General features: G+C 38.8%; 1 protein-coding gene across 2 annotated transcripts in view; it reads left to right on the top strand.

Annotated features, from left to right (window-relative positions):
* The window catches only part of COL5A2 (collagen type V alpha 2 chain), a 172,465-nt gene extending 154,421 nt beyond the window's left edge, over positions 1-18,044 (top strand). For both annotated transcript variants that reach the window (XM_006024635.2, XM_006024634.2), the window contains exons 40-55: positions 310-417; positions 525-578; positions 801-854; positions 2,370-2,531; positions 3,040-3,147; positions 4,975-5,082; positions 5,259-5,312; positions 5,653-5,760; positions 5,889-5,942; positions 6,243-6,350; positions 8,250-8,303; positions 9,004-9,111; positions 11,286-11,577; positions 12,490-12,677; positions 14,558-14,797; positions 15,543-18,044. In XM_006024635.2, coding sequence (XP_006024697.1) covers positions 310-417; positions 525-578; positions 801-854; positions 2,370-2,531; positions 3,040-3,147; positions 4,975-5,082; positions 5,259-5,312; positions 5,653-5,760; positions 5,889-5,942; positions 6,243-6,350; positions 8,250-8,303; positions 9,004-9,111; positions 11,286-11,577; positions 12,490-12,677; positions 14,558-14,797; positions 15,543-15,689 — 1,947 coding nt within the window. In that variant the 3' untranslated portion in view covers positions 15,690-18,044. The remainder of the gene's footprint in view (positions 1-309; positions 418-524; positions 579-800; positions 855-2,369; positions 2,532-3,039; positions 3,148-4,974; positions 5,083-5,258; positions 5,313-5,652; positions 5,761-5,888; positions 5,943-6,242; positions 6,351-8,249; positions 8,304-9,003; positions 9,112-11,285; positions 11,578-12,489; positions 12,678-14,557; positions 14,798-15,542) is intronic.
* The last annotated feature ends 1,832 nt before the right edge of the window (positions 18,045-19,876 follow it).

Below are 19,876 nucleotides of genomic sequence, written 5' to 3'. Positions count from 1 at the left end.
AAACAGAACTTTGACAAATACAAATCCCCAAATAAATAAATAAATAAACCAACTAAACCCCAGCAAATGAAATAAATAAATAAACAGCCCCCCTCACCAAATAAACAAATCAAGAAATCTTCTATGGATTACTCTATTTTACAGCAAATTACTGCAAGTTACTTTAGCTGTTTCTCCAAATGAAAATATTACTCCTCCTCTTCAGACTGATTTGCTCACCAAACCTTACTAGAGTGTTTACTGATTCTAACGCTGGAAAGGCTTGATGTCTTCTAACTTGATTTGTCTCTCACACATTATTCTTCATAGGGCCCTGATGGTCAGCCAGGTGTGAAAGGGGAACCTGGAGAACCTGGACAGAAAGGGGATGCTGGATCTCCAGGACCACAAGGCCTTGCTGGGTCTCCTGGCCCACCAGTAAGTAAAAGCAAAATGAATGAACACAGACCTGTGTTGGTATTGCTTATTTAATCCTATTATGCTGTTTACTATCAGTCACCCATCCCATTCTCTTTTCTATTTAGGGTCCTTCTGGTGTTCCTGGTCTAAAAGGTGGTCGTGGCACTCAGGGTCCACCAGTAAGCAGTCTTTATTTTTTATGAATTAGCTGTGATTAATGAGTAACACTATTTTACACCTGAGAGATGTTTAAATCTTTTTTAATCTGAGTTTGCCCTGTGTATTCAGTAATAATATCAGATACATGCCAGTTAGAGTTTATTGTTTGGTGACCTAAGAACATTTCAGGCAATTGGCAATAGTTTGTTTTTTCAGATGCTCATATATAAATATATTTCTAGGGTGCGACAGGATTTCCTGGATCTGCTGGAAGAGTCGGACCTCCAGGGCCTACTGTAAGTCAGTTTGTTTGTTCAGACAGGAGCATTCTGTCATGTGGTAGTTAACATTTTGCACAGATCAAAGCTTCTTAGAAAAGATCTGTAATGTCAATGACCTGATCTTGTGCCTGATGAAGGGAACATCCTGTTTCCATTGACTTCGGTGGGCTCAGGATCAAGTTCTAAATTGGGCCTGATCAAACTATGGACTGGATGAGTGGTATGGGACCAATTTGTGGGTTAAATTGGGCCCACAGACCCAGTCTGTGAACTGAATCCAGCATATGGGGCTGCTTTGTGAGGGCACTGCATGCAGAAGGACCCTGAACACTGCATGCAGCAAATACCCCAGAGCAGCCTTGTGCATCAAATGCAGCATATGCCCTAGATTGGACCTGTGTACTACATACTGTGTACTATATACTGTATACTCTATACTGTGTACTGCAGCTGGCAGGGTTGGGGCCAGGGTGAATGCATGCTGGATGTGGCACCTGGACTGGTCTGGGACACACCACATATGCCATGCAGATGTAGCTGGAGGTGCATGGGAAGCACTATGGGCCAGATGACAGGGCTCTGCAAGCTGGATCTGGCCCATGGGCTGTATCTTTGACACTCCTGTTCTAGGTTAAATAAAGCCTCTTTTAATGCCTATTGAAGACAATTAAAATTCTTTCAATTGACTTCAGTGGCCCTGAGCTAGTCAACCTATTCTTGGTTGAGCTATTTCCTTAGAGAGGAAAAAATAAAGATTATGATAATTTTGAATTTTATCTAGATTTTATGCCGTGGCTCCTTCTTTATAATAACTGGTGTGTGTGTGTTTGTGTGGGGCATTTTCTGTACTTTTCAATGTCATCTCATCAATGAAAATACTCATATAGTAAATGAAAAACAAATTATAGAGATAGGAAGGGGGGAAAACTCAACCAGTTAAACAGAAAAACAGCTTTGCTTAGTAATAGTGACTAAAGAATTTAGCCATACTTTCCCACTTTCTGGCTTGACAATCCAGCCATGTTTGCAGGTAAATCACTTGTTTTAAATATAGTTTTGAAATGGTTTAATGATAAAGGGCAATATTACTCTTATTTGCTGTGCATTTGTCATAAGCAAGGTGATGTCAAAACACTCTGCTTGATATATAATATATTCTCTGCTAAACAGTAATATGTATTGCTGTGGTTTGACAAAATGGCCAAATACTTAAAAGAACTTTTTTTTGCACATTCTCCTGCAGGCCTCCCATCAAATGTATGCCCTTTTGGACTTCTAAAAGGAAATTACCTTGACTGATATGATTCCTGTAGATTATCCATCACGTTTGGCTCTTTTACAACGAGAGCCATAACATAAATGTGAAAAAAAACAACACCCATGAGGACTTTAAAAAAAGCCCATGAGGACTAGGCATGTTTGAAGGAACAGAAACAATTTGCATTTGTGCCACATAAACAAAATTAGATATTGATATGCTGTCAATAAGGGCATTAAGGTATTTTAATAAATATTTTAACTATTTATTAGGGAGCTCCAGGGCTTGCTGGGCCTATTGGTGAGCCAGGAAAGGAAGGCCCTCCAGGTCTTCGTGGTGATCCTGGTTCTCATGGCCGAGTAGGAGATCGTGGACCAGCTGGGCCACCAGGTGGTCCTGGAGACAAAGGAGATGCAGGAGAAGATGGGCAACCTGTAAGCTTTGCTTATCTAATTTTCTTTTCTTTTCTTGTAGGAATGCAGGGTTTTAATAATTGTTATTATCAAGTCAAAAGTTTATACCTTCTTGAAAAAACTTGGAAACTACTTGTTATATTATACTACATACAGAACACAGATTAAGTAGCCTGAAAGTTTCTACAATATATTCTGATTATCTATGCTCTACAGAGCATATTATCCTTTGGATCTTTCACACAGAACACATATTTCAGGTATGAGAGGGAATAGATTAAATTTTACCTATTTTTGTTGAAACAATTGCATTTTCTAATCTCATTTTACCTGCTTTTATCTTCAGAACTAGTGTTACATTGTCTAGTCATAACTTCTTAGCCCTGTTCATTTACAAGTTATGAATAAATAAAAATATTTTGTAGTGTTAACTTTCTCTTACATCAAGATAAATTCTTGATTTCTTATTACTGTTGAAGTTATTGAAATCGAAGATTATAACAACACTATTTTTCTTTGTCAAATTCAGGGTCCTGATGGTCCCCCAGGTCCAGCTGGAACCACTGGTCAGAGAGGTATTGTTGGCATGCCAGGTCAGCGAGGTGAGAGAGGCATGCCTGGCCTGCCTGGACCTGCTGTGAGTAAAATACAATCAGAATTTCAGCTACCACGTTATTTTAATTATTCCAATGACCTTTGTGATGCAATATATCTCCCTCCTAACTCCTACATAGGATGAGGAGAATGTCAGAAGGTTCTAATTTTCTTTAGACTCCATTCGTGAGGAGATAAGGTAAATAAGTCACCTGTACAAATGTGACGTAGAACTTGATGAGACTCTTTACCTCAGAGATATGAGTTAATAGTAAATGGTTAGGAGTGTTAAGACTTCTGGCCAAAACGTTCCAAATTAAGTTTTGCTATTTAGATATTAACACCTTTTAAAACTAGATGACTCATTTAGGTGCCCAAATAAGAAATCAAGCATCGATACTAGAGCTTATGTTTTCCTTGGTAGGCCAGTCACTATAGGGTAACAAGGTCCTATAAACAAGGTAATATTCTGTTAAGCAGAGCAATGATGTACATCTCCCGTTATTGATATGTTGCAAATATCAGTCTACTTTAGGAGCTTCTGAAATTCTGGTTTTGGTCGTATAGGATTTGTACATATTTTGGAATCCACATGGTCAAAAAGAGTAGTTTCTGTGGTAGACTTGTTATCACAGGGTAATGATGAAAGCCTCAGTAATGTACAAATTAAGAGATGATAATTTGTAATTTGAGCCAGAGCTTCTCCCAAGTTTGCAAGCAACTTGGGACAAGCAGAAGTTCCACAGATGTTGAAGTGGGCAAACTGCAGTCAAAAAAGATGAACAAGATGTTACATCTACGTTTAGGTTGCTTTAAATTAATCCAGAAGCTGTTTAGGTTCTGAGTAAACTAGAAAAAAGGGGTCATCAACAGAAGCAAACTTCCTCAAGCCCAGAACACACCAAAAGGATCCAGACCGTGCCATGACAACAAATGCAAAACCGGCCAACACATCTCCACCACCCCCACAATTACTACACCCCACAACAGAGCCATCAGCATCCCTGTATCTTACAGCTACACCCCCAGAAATGTAATATATCTCATCCAATGCACCAAATGCCCTGATGGAAGATATGCAGGAGAGACCAAACAACAACTGCGCACCAGAATGAATGCACACTGGAAATCTATCAAAGACAGAAATACCCAATTACCGGTGGGGGCACATTTCTCACAGGAGGGCCACTCTCTCTCCAATCCCTCAGTCCTGATCCTCAAGGGAAACTTACACAACACTTCCCAGAGACGAGCCTATGAGCTCCATTTCACCAACCTCCTGGATACTAGAGATCATGGACGAAACATAGACATTGGATTTTTGATACATTATAATCTGCCTGGCAACTGACTCCCCAGCCCAGCCTCTGGCTTCTTTACTTTTCATTCCATCCAGGAAGAGCACACACCAACTGCTGAAACTTCCTTAGCCCGACGAAGGGTTTTTGAACTCGAAAGCTTGCTTAATAACTATTCTCCAACTATTTGGGTTGGTCTAATAAAAGATATCAAATTCACCCAAGGAACCTTGTCTGCCTAGAAATAAGAGCAGCATTTGCTTACCATAGACCCTGCATGAAGCTCAGTTATCTGTGTTTATATGGGAGCTGATCCTTAGATCAATTAGAAATATCAACTTCAGAGTACAGATACTAGTCAATAAAAGACTATATCAATAATATAATATTGAATTAAATTGGTTAATTAATATATATATCAAAGTATATTCAAAATCTATTTGAATACTTTCTTCCATTCTTAATTCTAGAAGTTAGAGTTGTTGGTGATGCATAACATTTTACTGATCAACATTATATTCTGTTATGCTTTCTTTGTTTAATAACTTATCAAGTGTTTCACATCTTCCTAGGGCACACCAGGAAAACAAGGTCCAACAGGCCCACCAGGAGATAAAGGTCCTCCAGGGCCTATTGGCCAATCAGGTGCCACTGGTCCAGTAGGTGAACCTGGTCCAGAAGTAAGTATTGTGAATTGATTCTATACAAAAGCGAGCAGCTTGCTCTGATTATATGCTTAGAATTGTAAAAGTAGAAGATAGGAAAGACCTAGTTCATTTTTGGGCAAAGGCAAGACTGTGCTCTTCAAATAAAACTATTAATACATGGTCCTATTTCCCCCCCCTCCCATCCACAGGGACCTGCTGGGAATGATGGCACTCCTGGACGAGATGGAGCTGTTGGAGAACGTGTAAGAATATGTTATTTGTTAAGTCATTGCTGTAAATCACCATTATTTTCTGAACCTCTGGCTGATTCCTTTTCTCCATTGCTCCAAAACTTTCCTATACAGAGATCTAATTGTAAAATTGCATTCCAGTTCCAAACCAGGGCTCTGAGGGTCTGTGAAGTAAGGCAAATTTCAAGGCTGGGGAACAGCAGCTCAGGGAAGCTCAGACTCGAGGACCAAGAACAAGAGTATCCCAATCAATCATAATCATTAAACAGGAGCATAGGGATAGTAAAGTGTCTTTTGATGTAATTTGGTTTCACCTTTTAAATGCCTGATACAAAATGATGGTATTTTGCAGGGTGATCGTGGTGAGCCAGGACCTTCAGGTTTACCAGGTGCTCAGGGTGCTCCAGGTACCCCAGGACCAGTTGGACCACAAGGAGAAGCAGGGCAGAGGGGTGAAGTAGTAAGTAGGAATTTTAATTCAGGATATGCTGGTTTCTATTATCATGTTTAGGGACAGTGACGTTGTGTTTTTGTGCACATTACACATAATACCAGGCTTTAAATGACATCTTTGTGCATTTCCTATAGGGTTCTCGGGGTCCAATGGGTCCACCTGGCCGTGCTGGAAAACGGGGCTTGCCTGTAAGTTCTTTATGACTGCTTTACTGCTGTCCAATCTGAATTATTTTTAATGGGGAAAAGTATCAGAAAGACCAGGAACTCTAGCTTCCATTCTGTGTTATTTACTGGGACCCTTAGTGTCAATTTAGGGTTATTTGCTTGTGCATCATTTTCAGTACAAGTATGTAAAGGCACCCAGGGATGCTTTGGCACTTTGTTTCCTAGCTTTAGAAGTGAACAGTGTTAAGTAATAGTGTCCAGAAGAAAGTAAGGATTGTACTTAGTCTAGAATCTTACATTTCACTACGTTTATACTTACAGGGTCCCCAAGGGCCTCGTGGTGACAAAGGTGATAATGGAGACCGAGGTGACAGAGGCCAGAAGGGACACAGAGGTTTCACTGGTCTTCAGGGTCTTCCTGGTCCACCTGTAAGTTGTCTTTATTTTTCTTTTTCTCTTTCTTTTCTTGCTAATTAAAATGCAAAGTGAGCCAAATGTTTAGTGTACAGCAATGGACATGCTTTCCATATACATTGTTAGTATCAGTATAGCATTAAGTTGTCAGTCTTCTTTTTTGCTCTTCTCCTACCAGGTGAATTAAGGATCATTATATGTCATGCTAATCAACCTGGACAATATGCAATCTATTTTTGTTCTTAGAATTATTATTGATATTAGAGTCCAAAATATGGTACAGGATATGTAAGCTCACAGTCCTGTTATCCAAAAACTTGAAGTTTAAGAAGTTGTATCTTCTGCACACAATAAAGAGATCTGTGAGTTCTATTGATTGTGGTTATATATGTGTACAGGAGACCCTCGCCAGTCGCAGGGGGTAGGTTCTCGTATCCCCTGTGAATGGTGAAGTCCGCGAATAAGGCACTGCGTTGATGAACTCTGTCTGCGTTGATGAACACAGTGCCCTCAGCAGCTGGGGGTGTGGCATGACTGTGCTGGTGATGGCAGGAGCACACTGCTGATGACAGGAGCCTGGCAGCAGCAAGCACAGAGCTCCCAAGGAGCATCTTTAAGTGTATTTAAGATGCGGGTTCGGCATTCGCAGATATTTGAAACCGTGAATGCTGATGGTTTCCTGTATATGCTATTTTTCAATGCATTTCTGAAACCATCATAGTTTCCCACATTTTAACAGTTCTGTTTTATAGCAAGGAGCAGCATCCTGCCCATGAAAGAGAAACTCTCAACACTTAGGACTGAAACAGATGTCACCCGATGTCACATTTGTGCCACCATAAACATGTTTATGGCAGCACAAATTGTGAGCAAATAGATGTTCCTACCCTTTGTTACACCACATCAAAGGAAAATCAGTGGCAGGACAAAAGGCAGTAATAAATTCTGCTTTATTATGGTGGGCATCTATTAGCTCTGTGTTGGGAAAGTATGGGCAGCATGAGTTGCCCACAGTCTCCAATCACCCTGAAGAGGTGTTATTGAGATTTCAGGGGCCCTAAAGCCCTGGAAGTTCCTGCCTGGCTTTCCCCACTCACAGAGAAGCATCCTGGGGAATTTTTGGGTGTCTTTCAATAAGCAGAGAAGTCAGGGTTCAACACTTATGAAGACATGCCCAAGGATCTCTAGGGCTGTGTTTCCATAATAGGGAAAGCCTGTGTGGTTCCTGGTATGGAGGCATGAAATTCAGGGAATCCCTGGCGCACTGTGCCTCCACACTGGGATCCACTTACCCAGATGGGTCCCCGGAGATCCCAGAGGACAGGTCTGGGTAAGTGGGGAAGCCCAGACTTTTCTTGCTTTTTCTGATATGTTACTGGGGATCCCCTTGTCTGGGTAAGCATGGAAAGCTGGGCAGGTGCTCTCAGGGCTTGAGGGGCCAGTCGTTCCCCAGTGTTTCTGTGGTTTACAGGACCAGGCCTTTCAAACCCTGGGAGAACACATTGCTCCTTATCCCAGGTGTTGTGTGTTTTGCCCAGTGAAGTGGATACAGCTGAACTGAATCATTTCGCGGTCTGTTTCTAGCCTTAGTGCACTGTCCTGAGGCCAAGTGCAGGTGAAATCCTTATGATTGGCTGAGCAATTCCAGAAATGTGAGCAGCACTCCTAGTTTGTATTTAGTGCTCACATATACTTTAGTTGCCTTTGTCTCTCAGCAGTCTTTCCACTTATAAATGTATAACTGTAGGATAGACAGAGACCTAAGCTTGCTAACATACCCTGTCTTTAACATCCCTATTATCCCTGTAATAAAACAAAAAAAATAGATCAGGTAAAATCACTGTAGTTGAGGTTGAGGAAAATTATTATTATTATTATTATTATTATTCATCTTTATCACCATCTTTTCATTAGGGTCCAATTGGTGAACAGGGCAGTGCTGGGATTCCAGGTCCTTTTGGACCTAGAGTGAGTATATAGTTTTCATATTCTTTTGTATATACTGCTAGATTTCCTTTTTGCAATTTCTTTTTTTTTTGCTGATGTTTAACTTGGGGTGTAAGTAACCTCATGTTGTGGTTACCTTCCTCTATACATAATTTAATAGCTAAGGTCACAATTTTACAGAAGCATAACTTGTAGCCAGATACAAAGAACTGTTCTGATTTTTTTTTCTGCAGACCATTTGTTCTATTCTGCTCATGCAAAAGCAACATATGGTCAGTGAACCCTTTCTCCCTGTTGCTGTACATCTCACAGCCTCAAATATAAAGGCTGGAGTCAGAAGAGCTATGGCTGGAGTCTGTATTTTGACTGTTTCCAGCTGCCTGAGTCAATCTTTAGGCCTGTCAACAGCTGGGCAGAGAGGGGTTACAGAGATCTCTGGGCACCACCAAGAATTGAACTGACTGATATCTTTAGAAACAGTGGCAGATTGATCAGGGATATCTTGCATAAACCTGAGCACATTCAGAAGCTGAAACCCAGTCCTTCTAAGCCTGTGATAAGAAGGTGGCAACAGTGGCAACAGTTGGCAACAGTTTTTAAATTCAGTAATCATAAAGCATCACTTGAATACTTCAGAATGAGACATTATTTATGTTTAATGTAAAAGGCTAATGCTGTTATTAATATTAAAATCCATCCTCAATTCTCCCACTTTATTCAGGGCCCTCCAGGTCCAGTTGGTCCTTCAGGCAAAGATGGAAACTCTGGACCCCTTGGGCCAATTGGACCTCCTGGCGTAAGAGGAACTGTTGGAGAAGCGGGACCTGAAGTAAGTATGTAGCATATGAAGGAAATAAGGTACTATCAAGTAATGAGATATTTTTAGAAATCATTCTGTAAATGGATGCTAGATCTAAGGGTAATGCAGCCATCCTTAATTATATTTAATTTCACAAATACTCCAGAAGAAAGTGTTTTAGTCATGACATCTGTGAGCTGAAATATAGTGTGTTGGAAGTTTCCATCAAAAACTACTCTTCCAAAGTTACAGATAGAAAATCTGTCATTCACTGTAGTGTGGGATTGTCCTCTACAATACATTTTCTAGAGAGCTGTCTTGCCTCATGTTTAATGATGTTCCTTGTGAGTCTCTCCCACACACACATTTTGAGAGAGAGATTTTCCTGATACTGACAGGTCTTAATTTTATATTAGCAATTCCCTGTTCGTTATTCCATTCCAAACAATTCTTCTTATTGCTTGGAATATGACTGAAACAAATACTTGTAAGAATTATTTCATTAATCTTTATAGTTGATTATGCAAACTATTAATAGCTTAGGACCATATACTGATCAGTTAATTAGGTGTAAATGTTGAACAATAAAATTGTTAATGACATGAACAGTGAAATAATTAACAATGGAATTAAAATACTATTAGAATTTGCATTGATATAACTAACAGCAGATATTGACCTTAATTCTTTTATTAGTTCTTCATGAACTTAACAAATAATGTATCTACATTCAAAGGAAAACCATAAAAAAGAATTATCATCCAAAAAATTATAGCTTTTAGCTTGGGATCTGTATGTGAGAGATTCCATTACCTTTTAATTAAAATATCATTAACATACAACACCTGGAAGATCATGAGATTTTGAAGTCTAACCAGCATAGGTTCTGCAAAAAGATCATGTCTTATTAATCTCTCTGAATTTTTTTGAACGTGTCAATAAAAAGAAAACTTTTGGCGATTTCTTTAAGCTTCTGAGAAGATTAGTGAGTAGGCAGCATAACGTTAGATTAAATTATGTGTTGTTAAATGCAAAATAATTAACATCAGAGGTTAAATGAAAATGACTAGTACTAGGGTTCTAAATTAACTATAGCAACTCAGAAAAGGGACCTGGGTGTCAGTATAGTTACAACAATGAAAACCTGTAGCAAAATGTAACTGTGGTCAAAAAAGCTAACAAGATATCAGACAACATTAGGAATGCGATGGTGAATAATGCATAGTATTACAATGACTTTGTATAAATCAGCAGTAGTGTCATCTGCATACAGCCTTTGTCACCTTGGTCACCTCACGTTAAAAAGGAGAATTACTGAATTAGAGTGGGTTCAGAAAAGGGTGACAGTCATGGTCAGATGAGGAGATTGAAAAGGTTGGGCTTTATCTTGAAAATGAGATGAATAATCAAGCATTAAAGTACCTAAATGATGAATGGCATTGACAAAGTAGATTGGGAATTGCTGTTCTTCCTATCTCAAAAAATGCTTGGTAATTCCCTTTCCCCTTATTTAATCCTGTTTCCTATCCAGTCCCATCTCTTCATTATTATTTTTTCTATATCTTGGAGTGCTTTGAGATGTAACCTCCCCTCCCCCGCAAAAAAGGTGCTTTAATTTAAATTCAAAGCATTTTTGCATGCCTAGAAGAGGCAATGTGTTACTTCAACCTGGCTTGCACAATGTCTATAAAGATTCTGGGCTTTAATGGAGCCTTTTTGCACTTTGATCTAATAGCTGATTGAATCAGCTTTAGCTAAAAGTGCCAAAGAGCCCCTCTGAACTGCCCGATCTTTACAGATACTTCAGAGCCAGGTTAAAGGAACACTTCTTTTGGTAAAGCTTGGTTCTTTTTTTTTTAAACATCTTCAAGCAGCCCTGTATCCTATCCAGTCCTATTTTCTACCTCCTATCCTGTTTCTACCAAATTGTCAATGCCTTTCTGTTATTTTTGAGATGCCAGGGACTGAATGCAGAGTCTGTATTCAGGCTATACTAGTTCACGTGTGTGGGAAACACAGTAGCGATATATCATATTAACGTTTTTAATTTTATTATCCTTCAATCCTTATCTCAGTTAAAATATCAAACTAATATTGCAGGAAATATATTTCTAACCATAATTCCCAAGATATAGAATGCATAGATTGGTGTCATTCCTCCTAATAAGAGAATCTTGTGCATCTCTCATGGCTTTTACCTACAGGGTCCTCCAGGTGATCCTGGTCCTCCAGGTCCTCCAGGCCCTCCAGGTCATCTCACAGCTGCCATTGGTGACATTATGGGCCATTATGATGACAGTATGGCAGATCCACTGCCGGAGTTCACTGAAGATGAAGCAGCCCCTGATGACAGCAATAAGACAGATCCAGGAGTCCATGCCACATTGAAGTCACTTAGTAGCCAAATTGAAACTATGCGCAGTCCCGATGGCTCCAAGAAACACCCAGCACGCACATGTGATGATCTAAAACTCTGTCACCCATCAAAGAAAAGCGGTTTGTATTAATTATTTGATAATTTAGTGTACATGTGCACTGCATTGTCCTGTGTTTCTTGAGGTGGTACTTGAATACTTTTTGAAGAACTTTTTGAGTACTTTCTTGATGTACTTTCATGAGGTACTTTTAAAATCTCTGAAAAAAACACCTCATATAGTTAGCTCCAGCTCAGAAGCCTTTTACAAAAATGTTTTTTATGCTTGGATATTTTATTGCATAAGTCATTTGGATACTTCATCAGACTCTTCCTCCTAAGGCACTACTGTAGGTGATCACAGTGATAAGTTGATACACTGCAATGTTGAACTGTTAACAATCAAGCACTGAAGGTTCACTTCTGCCCTTGGATATAAAATGCATTCAAGTGCTGAAACCATATGAGTACTTTACCCAGCATGGTTTGATGCTTTTTCAGTTGTCCTGGCTGCCAGTTGCAGACAAGAACTGTCTAGCAGATGGGCATCACTGGACTTCCTTTTCTGAACTTCTGTTTCCTAGGAGATTATGGCATAGAAACTGTCCTTATGCTACCAGAAGATTCCTGTTTGCAGGGAAAAGTATCCGCTAGTGATTTAAACCCCTGCTATGTGCCAGTGGAGGAGTTCCAGAAGGCTTTATGGGGTGAAATAAGTTCTGAATACTCCTAATTCTGAAATGTTTTAAATACTGATGCAACTGTTGTGGCTTTAAACTATGTTTGGAGCATATATTAAAACAAGTCCAGGGTTGTTATCTTATACCCAGTATGGTGTGATTATTGACAAGCTAAATTGTTTAGCTTGTAGTCATCAGAATAATTGGCTCGGGACAAAATCTGACCTCATATTTTGTACTATTCTTGATTGTTACTCTTAAATTATTTCAGGAATTTCACTAAAATGCAGATATTATATTTTGTATGTTTTGCAGGTGAATATTGGATTGACCCTAACCAGGGTTGTGTTGAAGATGCCATTAAAGTAATTTGCAACATGGAAACTGGGGAGACTTGTATTTCTGCAAACCCATCCAGTATACCACGCAAAACATGGTGGACAAGTAGGTCAGCTGACCTTAAGCCTATATGGTATGGTCTTGACATGAACAGGGGTTCACAGGTAACTGAATATATTTATTTGGGAAGAAGCACTCATTTAGATTATTTCTTTCTGGTTTTTAATATTACCTATCTGAACAGTGCTGTTCTGAACAGATTCAGTACTATTGTAGAGGGACCCAGGCCGAGCAGCCACACCAGGTTGGAGCCTGACTGCCGCACACTCAATGGGTGTCTCACTCCCCTATTTTCATATCTTGTCCACCACAACTTGGTGTAATTGGAAAAGGTGTCAGGAAGAGTTACCTGATTGTATATAGGGTTTGCTGTGACTGGCATAGGTCACAGTGTCCAAGAGTCTTCCATGGGGCTCCACTTCCCTTACACCCCACCCCTCTCCACTCAGTTGTTCTTGTTGGTGTTCAGAGTAGACGTCTGGCCTCACTAGGCATCTGGCCTCAATGTTAGGGAGAAGGGTCTGTGATGGAAGAAAACCATGCTGCCCAGGGCCAGCATACATTGAGACCTCTGGTCTTGTTAAAGTTTTGCAGTCAGCAGTGTCTGGCCCGCATAAGAAAATGAATAACCTAATATAACTCCAGCAATAGTATCTGTGCTTGCTTCAGGCCTTTTCTTAGCCCAGCATATCTGAGCCTCCTTTCTTCAGGCAGTCAGGGCTCTTCAGGGTTTTCCCTTGCTCTGAGCCCAATCCGAGTGGGCTGGTCTGTGCTGGACCAAATCCTCTGGGTAATCTGGGGCCACAGGTATTACAAAACCCTGTGGAGCCCCTAAAGTACCTGACCTCCTGTGGCTGTGTAGCAATCAGGGTTCCAAAGAGAGAGAGCTGATGTCATCCTGGTCCTTGATCCTGGGTCATTGGCTCCGGTGCAGGGACGCAGTGTGGGTCAGTGCTGTGCTTGTGATCCCCACCCCTCTTCTGGGGGTGGTGCTACCTTAAGTAAGGGATTCCCAGTTAGTCTGGGCCAACCTGGAGCCTTGCTGGCTTCCATATGTCCCTCAGCCACTGCCATGTGTTGAGAGCCCCAGAGATGCTCATCAGCCCCTGCACTTGCTGCTTCCAGGCCCTAGGCATCACTTTCTGTGGTGGCTGCCTGCTCTTTTCTCAAGCTAAGACCTGTGCCCTTTTGGAGCCGGGGTTCCGGCTCTCCCACTGGCCTGGGGTGTGTACCTGGAGAGAGCCTGCTGCTGCCTACTGGCTGCCTGTCCAGCCCAGGGTATGGCAGTGCAGCAGAGCATGCTGTCAGCCCGTGGGCTCACCATTTTGTGGGCCTGGCCAGGAGTCCGCTGCCTCTGGGGCATGCCTGCAGTCATCACCCCAGTGAGAACGGGGCTCAGATTGTATAATGATCAGATCTTTAGAAATACTGATAGACAAACTATGTATAATCAATTGTTCTTATGCTTGATTTTCAAATATTGCTTATTCTTCAAAAATCTAAAGTCTTCTTTATATCCCTAAATTCTCTCCATATAATCTGGTATCACAAATAAAGTATTTGGATTATAGGATATATTTTAGGAAGAATATTCAGTCTCTGAGTAACCTTCAATGGAAGGCTTTACTCTATGAGGATTTCAGAACAAAGCATTTCTCCTGCTTTGTGTCCTTGTTTTGGAGGAACCCCATATTCATTCAGAGTTCTGTTAGCTTGTTTGGTTTCTATGGGATGGCCCCAGGGTTCTAAGAATAGAAATCAGGGCCTTTGTTTTGAAGGTACTATGCATTTTCGCCAAAATTTTCCAAAGATTATATTAGATTCTGAATTTCTTAGTTGCCAATTTTAAGTAAGTTACTCAAGGAATTAAGCCAGTTCTAGACTTTGTGTCTGGAAATGATTCATAATTTATAACATATAAATCTGAATTCACAAAATGTATGATTTTAAGTAATCTATGATAATCTAATATATATTTTTGCAGTTTGTCTATGGAGATAGTGAATCACCCAATACTGCTATTATCCAAATGACCTTCCTGCGTCTCCTATCAAAGGAGGCTTCTCAGAATATCACCTACCATTGTAAAAACAGCATTGGGTACATGGATGACCAGTCTAAGAACCTCAAAAAAGCTGTAATTCTTAAGGGGTCGAATGACCTGGAGATCAAAGCAGAAGGAAACAACCGATTTAGATATACTGTTCTTCAGGACAGCTGTTCTGTAAGTTCTGTCTTTTATAACTTATTTCCTCATATAGTATAGAAAAAAAATTTAATATTTTCAGATTTTTATCAATTTGGAATAAAATCCCTGGACTTGGAAAATTCAAATTCATCTTAGGTATTAGCATAATAGGAATCACTGATGGAAAAGATATTTTGGTACAAATTGTTAATGCTGGGTTTTCTCAGTTGAACTCTAAATTACTAGTTATTATTAATTTTTGTCTCTTCTTTCCTTCTTCCACTTTCTACTACCCTCTTTCTGCTGTGTATGATCGCAGCCAAGAATTCAGATGCGCTTAAAACTGAACACTGATGTGCCACTTAGGAAGGACTCTAGATGTACTGCTAATTCATTGGAAACGTTACAAAATGGAGATCTTATTAAGAGAAGGCCCACAGTAGAACTAAAGAACAGCATGTTTGCTGTTCTAAATTTTTCCTGTACAGTAACATTTGTAGACTTGTAGAATTCTTGTTCAAATCCAAGACATCTGTATAACTGCAGGAGAGTTGCCACTTAAGACTAAAAAATACCCTGATGATGCAAGCAGGTGAATAGTTTTTAAATAAAACTTTGGCAAGTACTGTGTAGTACAAGAAGGTACTCCTTAAGCAAGTGTTAAGTAGGATCCATTTAGGATGATTGTAGTCATAAAGATTAGTTATCTGACACTCAACTCAAGCCATCTTTTGTATAAGCTTGAATTATGACATAAGATTTCCTTTATTTTCTTTTTCAGAAACATAATGGGAATGTGGGCAAAACTGTCTTTGAATACAGAACACAGAATGTGGCACGTTTACCTATCATAGATATTGCCCCTGTGGATATTGGAAGTACTGACCAGGAATTTGGAATTGAGATTGGGCCAGTTTGCTTTGTGTAAAAGAAAGTGGGGAAAAAAAATTAACACACAATCCAACAATAGCAACATCATCAACTAAACTCAAGAACTTAGACTGATGGAAGTTAATCCTGAGACTCTTGAAATAATGGCTGATATTGGATCAGCTTGTATATACAGTTCATTTTTAAATGCCTGGTCTCTTTCTGAATATTTATTTTACTTACAAACTTCCAGTTTTAAATGATCCAAGCCAACGTTTTAGTGCATCAGTACAATTTAAAAAGGACCAGTGGCCACCCTTTTAACAGATATTTTTCCCCTCCCTAATTCAAAGTAATTCAAAATTTATAGGTATTTTAAATAGATAGCTTAAATGTGGGACTGTGTAATATTCTATGGAATACTAATTTTTCTTCTTGTTTGCATATTGAATAACAAAAAACAAAAAACATTCCCCCCCACAACCAAACAAAAACAGAGCACTTTGAAATCATTTATAACATTTACAGCAAAATATGCTTTTTTCCCCTCTTGGCCTGTTTAAATAAAACCATTGATGTTGTCTTTTTGCTAGTATGATAGTCAGTCAAAATAATCTATGTCTTTTCAAAGAAGAAAATCTTTTAATGCCAGACTGTCTTAATTTGGTACTTAACTGCCCATGGTAGGTATAAGTCAGAAATAGATGGCTGTGTATTTATGAGACCTAGAAGAAATCCCTTAAATATACATATTTACAAAGTAAGAAAACACTGAGGTGAATATGAATATTTAGTGGACTTGGCCTACATTTGAATTTTAAGGGCCTTTCCTTTCTCCTGCTCTAAAATCCATGTATATATAAATCCTTTACAGAATATGTACCTTTAAATAGCTCTGAAAATGGAGACAAATTGATTTTTTTTAATACTTACCCATCTAATAAGCCATTACTTATCAAATTTTACAATGTCTTAAATATGTTGCTAGTTTATTTGTTTTGTCAAGTGTGCCCATGAATACCAGACCAGATATTTCTAAAGGAAAGAATGTTCTAAAATTAGTGGGTTTTAGTCAGCAACCAGACATGCTTCACCAGTAATAGTGACCTCCTGGCCTTGAATTATCAGGGCAAGAAGATCCACCATTTCTTAGCATGAGCTACCTCATCTCTAGAAGTTGGGATGCATTTCATATTCTTGTTTTTACTTTAGATACGAAAAGGTGCTATGCTTCTGTTGTTATTCCACGAATGGAGATAGGCAGGGCAAAAACAGTGAAAAAAAGTGATGGTGCTAAAATGACTTGTATAAAAGCCTAACAAAATAAAGATGATTATCACCAACATCATTTTGGATGGGTGTAGCCGTTAGATTTTTGATGTTTGAAAGAACAATATTAAAGTGCATTTTATCTGTTGGTCATTCAGTATATATCATGTTTTGTAACACCAGCATGTTTTATTATGTAAAGCATGTAGATACAAATGTACTTTGAGGGTTGTTTTTTTTTTCTATTTCTTTATTGCATTTTTTTGCTCTCTGAGTTTTTTGTTTTTATTTTTCCTTTAGACAAATAAACAGCTGGGGCCATCCCAAAAGAAAAGCCATGCACGTAGCTTTATTCATGTATCTTTGCAAAGCATTTAATTAAATACATGCTTCTTGTTATGTCAGTGGTTTGCTTTTTGTAGAATTCATTCAACTTATCTCATAACAAGTCATTGCTCGGGGGGAAAGAGAAGATATTTTTTACTTTTTTAAAATTTTAAATTATGCCTGTTTGTAAAATGTGGACCTACAGTATTTTATGCATAGGATTATAAAGGGAATTTAAAATAATCCTTTTTGTGACAGTTCTGATGAGGTTGAAGTCACTACCTCCTCTATTAAATTTTCCAGGTTCATATTCTTTAGAATTCCAGAGAATCAGAATTTTTATTTATGACTAAATAAAATATGATGATAAAATCAGTGTGTTAGTTTAAATGATCTCTGATAACATAGTACTAAATGTAGAGATTTTTTTTTTGCAAAATTGCATTTGCAGTAGGCAAATACAAACTGTATTTGTACTAGAACTGTAAATTATAAGGATATATGCATGTTTTCTGTATATGGTAGATATATGCTGTGAAAAGCAGTGTTCTGGTGTTTATGCAGACAGAGTCTGTTTTCCTACATGACAAACCTGGATTTGTGGTTTTCACTAGTAAAAAAATCCAATTAAAATGTGAGCAACAATATTCTCCTTTGCAACTGGTACATATGTGAGCCTGGCTGAATGATTGTGACTGATAAGTGAGGGTTAGTTCAAACACTTTCAGAAAATGTTGGATAGTTCTTCCTGGTGCCAGTTGTCTTACAGTATTGTTGTGGGGTTTATTCTGAGGCACAAAATAAAGAGCAAATAATATATGGATTAATCTTTTCTTAACTTGCAAGTTTTAAAGTAATTATAGTCTTGGACCTTTATCAGCATGAGTAACATAATCAGGGAATAGTGCAAAGACTGTGCTGTTACTGTGGAAAAACTGGTTTCAGTTATGAGGACATGTACAGGGGCAGATGCAGTGGGGGTACACTGGAGCCCTTCCACCCCTTTGATTCCTGCTCTGCCCAAATTTTAAAACCAACTGCCTGGCAATGGTGACAGCATTTTTAGTTAGGCAGTGCTGAGGGAGTCAACTGACTTTTGTGGCTCATTGTAGTCTATCTGATCCCCTTTAAATTCTTCATAACTCAGGTGTTAATGACCCTCTCTTCTTTCTAATGGTCTTGAGGTTCCACCAATCAAGTTATCCATTGTTCTGCAATTCTGCTGCCTTAGCTGCACTTGCTAATGAAGCTCCTATTTCACAGCCCTGCAGATGGTTTTAAACTCATTCCAAGGAAGTCGTAAGTGGCTGGTAGGGGGTCCACGGCGGTGCACGTGCCACTCCCCCCAACATGGCCTGTGCCTTCCCAATGGCCAACACTGATGCTGTTGGTAGGGCTGGTGCCCCCCCGACAGGGCTGCCACCTTCAGTGGCTTCTGCGGGTGTCCCCCCAGATTCAGGAGGCACCAGTCACTCCTGAAGGAAGTTATGTTTGTTTTTGCTTCAATCTTATACTGAATAATACAGTTCTAGTAAAGCCTCTAGTGTATTTTTAACTGGAAAAAAAAGATGTGTTGTTTTGTATGTGATGATGTGATGATACACTTCACTATCTGCATTCCCCCATTCAAAATTCTAGATCTGCACATGCTGATGTAATAGTCTCTCTCTTTCTAATGTGATAGTTCTGATCTTGCTGCATTAAAGAACTTCATAAATAAGGCTCCTTCACTGTTCTTATCTGAGAGAAATCTAACTGGCAAGTATTTCAAAAGTCATTTGTGGAAGTTCACAAGAAAGCAATGTCTAAATTCCAACCCTTGGTCTCAATATTACTAGTAATTTGCTATCAGGAAGCATGTTATTTAGGCGGAGCTTATTGTGAAGCATGTGCAGTTTATACTTCTGTCTTCATTTCAGTGAATCTCTTAAAAGGATATATAGCCATTACATGAATTAACATTATATCCCCATATGTCAGTATTATAGAAGCATGTATTGCAGTTCCAATGCTAAATTTGGGTTGAAGTTTGCGTCCCCGATAGAAGGGATTCAGCTGTTTTTTCATATATGAAGAATAATTTCAGCATTTATTCTTGGAGTATGGAATTTACCAGTTAATTGGCTACATTATAAATTAAAGTTAATGAAAGAATGAGGCCCTAAAGAAATTTAGAACAAGGTTTCAATTCTTTTCTTTGGGGAAAAGATCTTTAATACAGAATAACAGATGCTTTAAAATTCACATATGCTTAAACATCAATGAAAGATCATTAATAGACTACCTATCCAGACTTTTCTTAAGTATTAAGCAATATTTTTTCTATTATTTTACATAGCTGAAAATTTCTTCTAGAGGAAGTTTGAAGTAAAATGTTTTCTTCTGTAGAATTCCACAAATACCTTTCTACTTTCAAAATGTCCTGCTATTCTCATTGAGAAAAAGTTGCAAGTTTTGTTTTGTTTTGTTTTGTTTTTTTGGCAAGGTGCCTGTTTTTACAATGGTAACTGCCAAACTTCACATAATGACAGCAGGTGGTAAAATGTTAAGTTATGTAAATACATGGTGAAGATACCCAAACAACTTTACCTCTACTTTCTCATAACTTGGTGAAGAAAAGAAAAATGAAAAACTGGAATGTCTCTAGAA

The sequence above is a fragment of the Alligator sinensis genome, unplaced genomic scaffold, assembly GCF_000455745.1.
Source record: "Alligator sinensis unplaced genomic scaffold, ASM45574v1 scaffold67_1, whole genome shotgun sequence".
In the NCBI taxonomy this organism is placed as follows: domain Eukaryota; kingdom Metazoa; phylum Chordata; order Crocodylia; family Alligatoridae; genus Alligator; species Alligator sinensis.
This window is presented reverse-complemented; position numbering and strand designations above follow the sequence as displayed.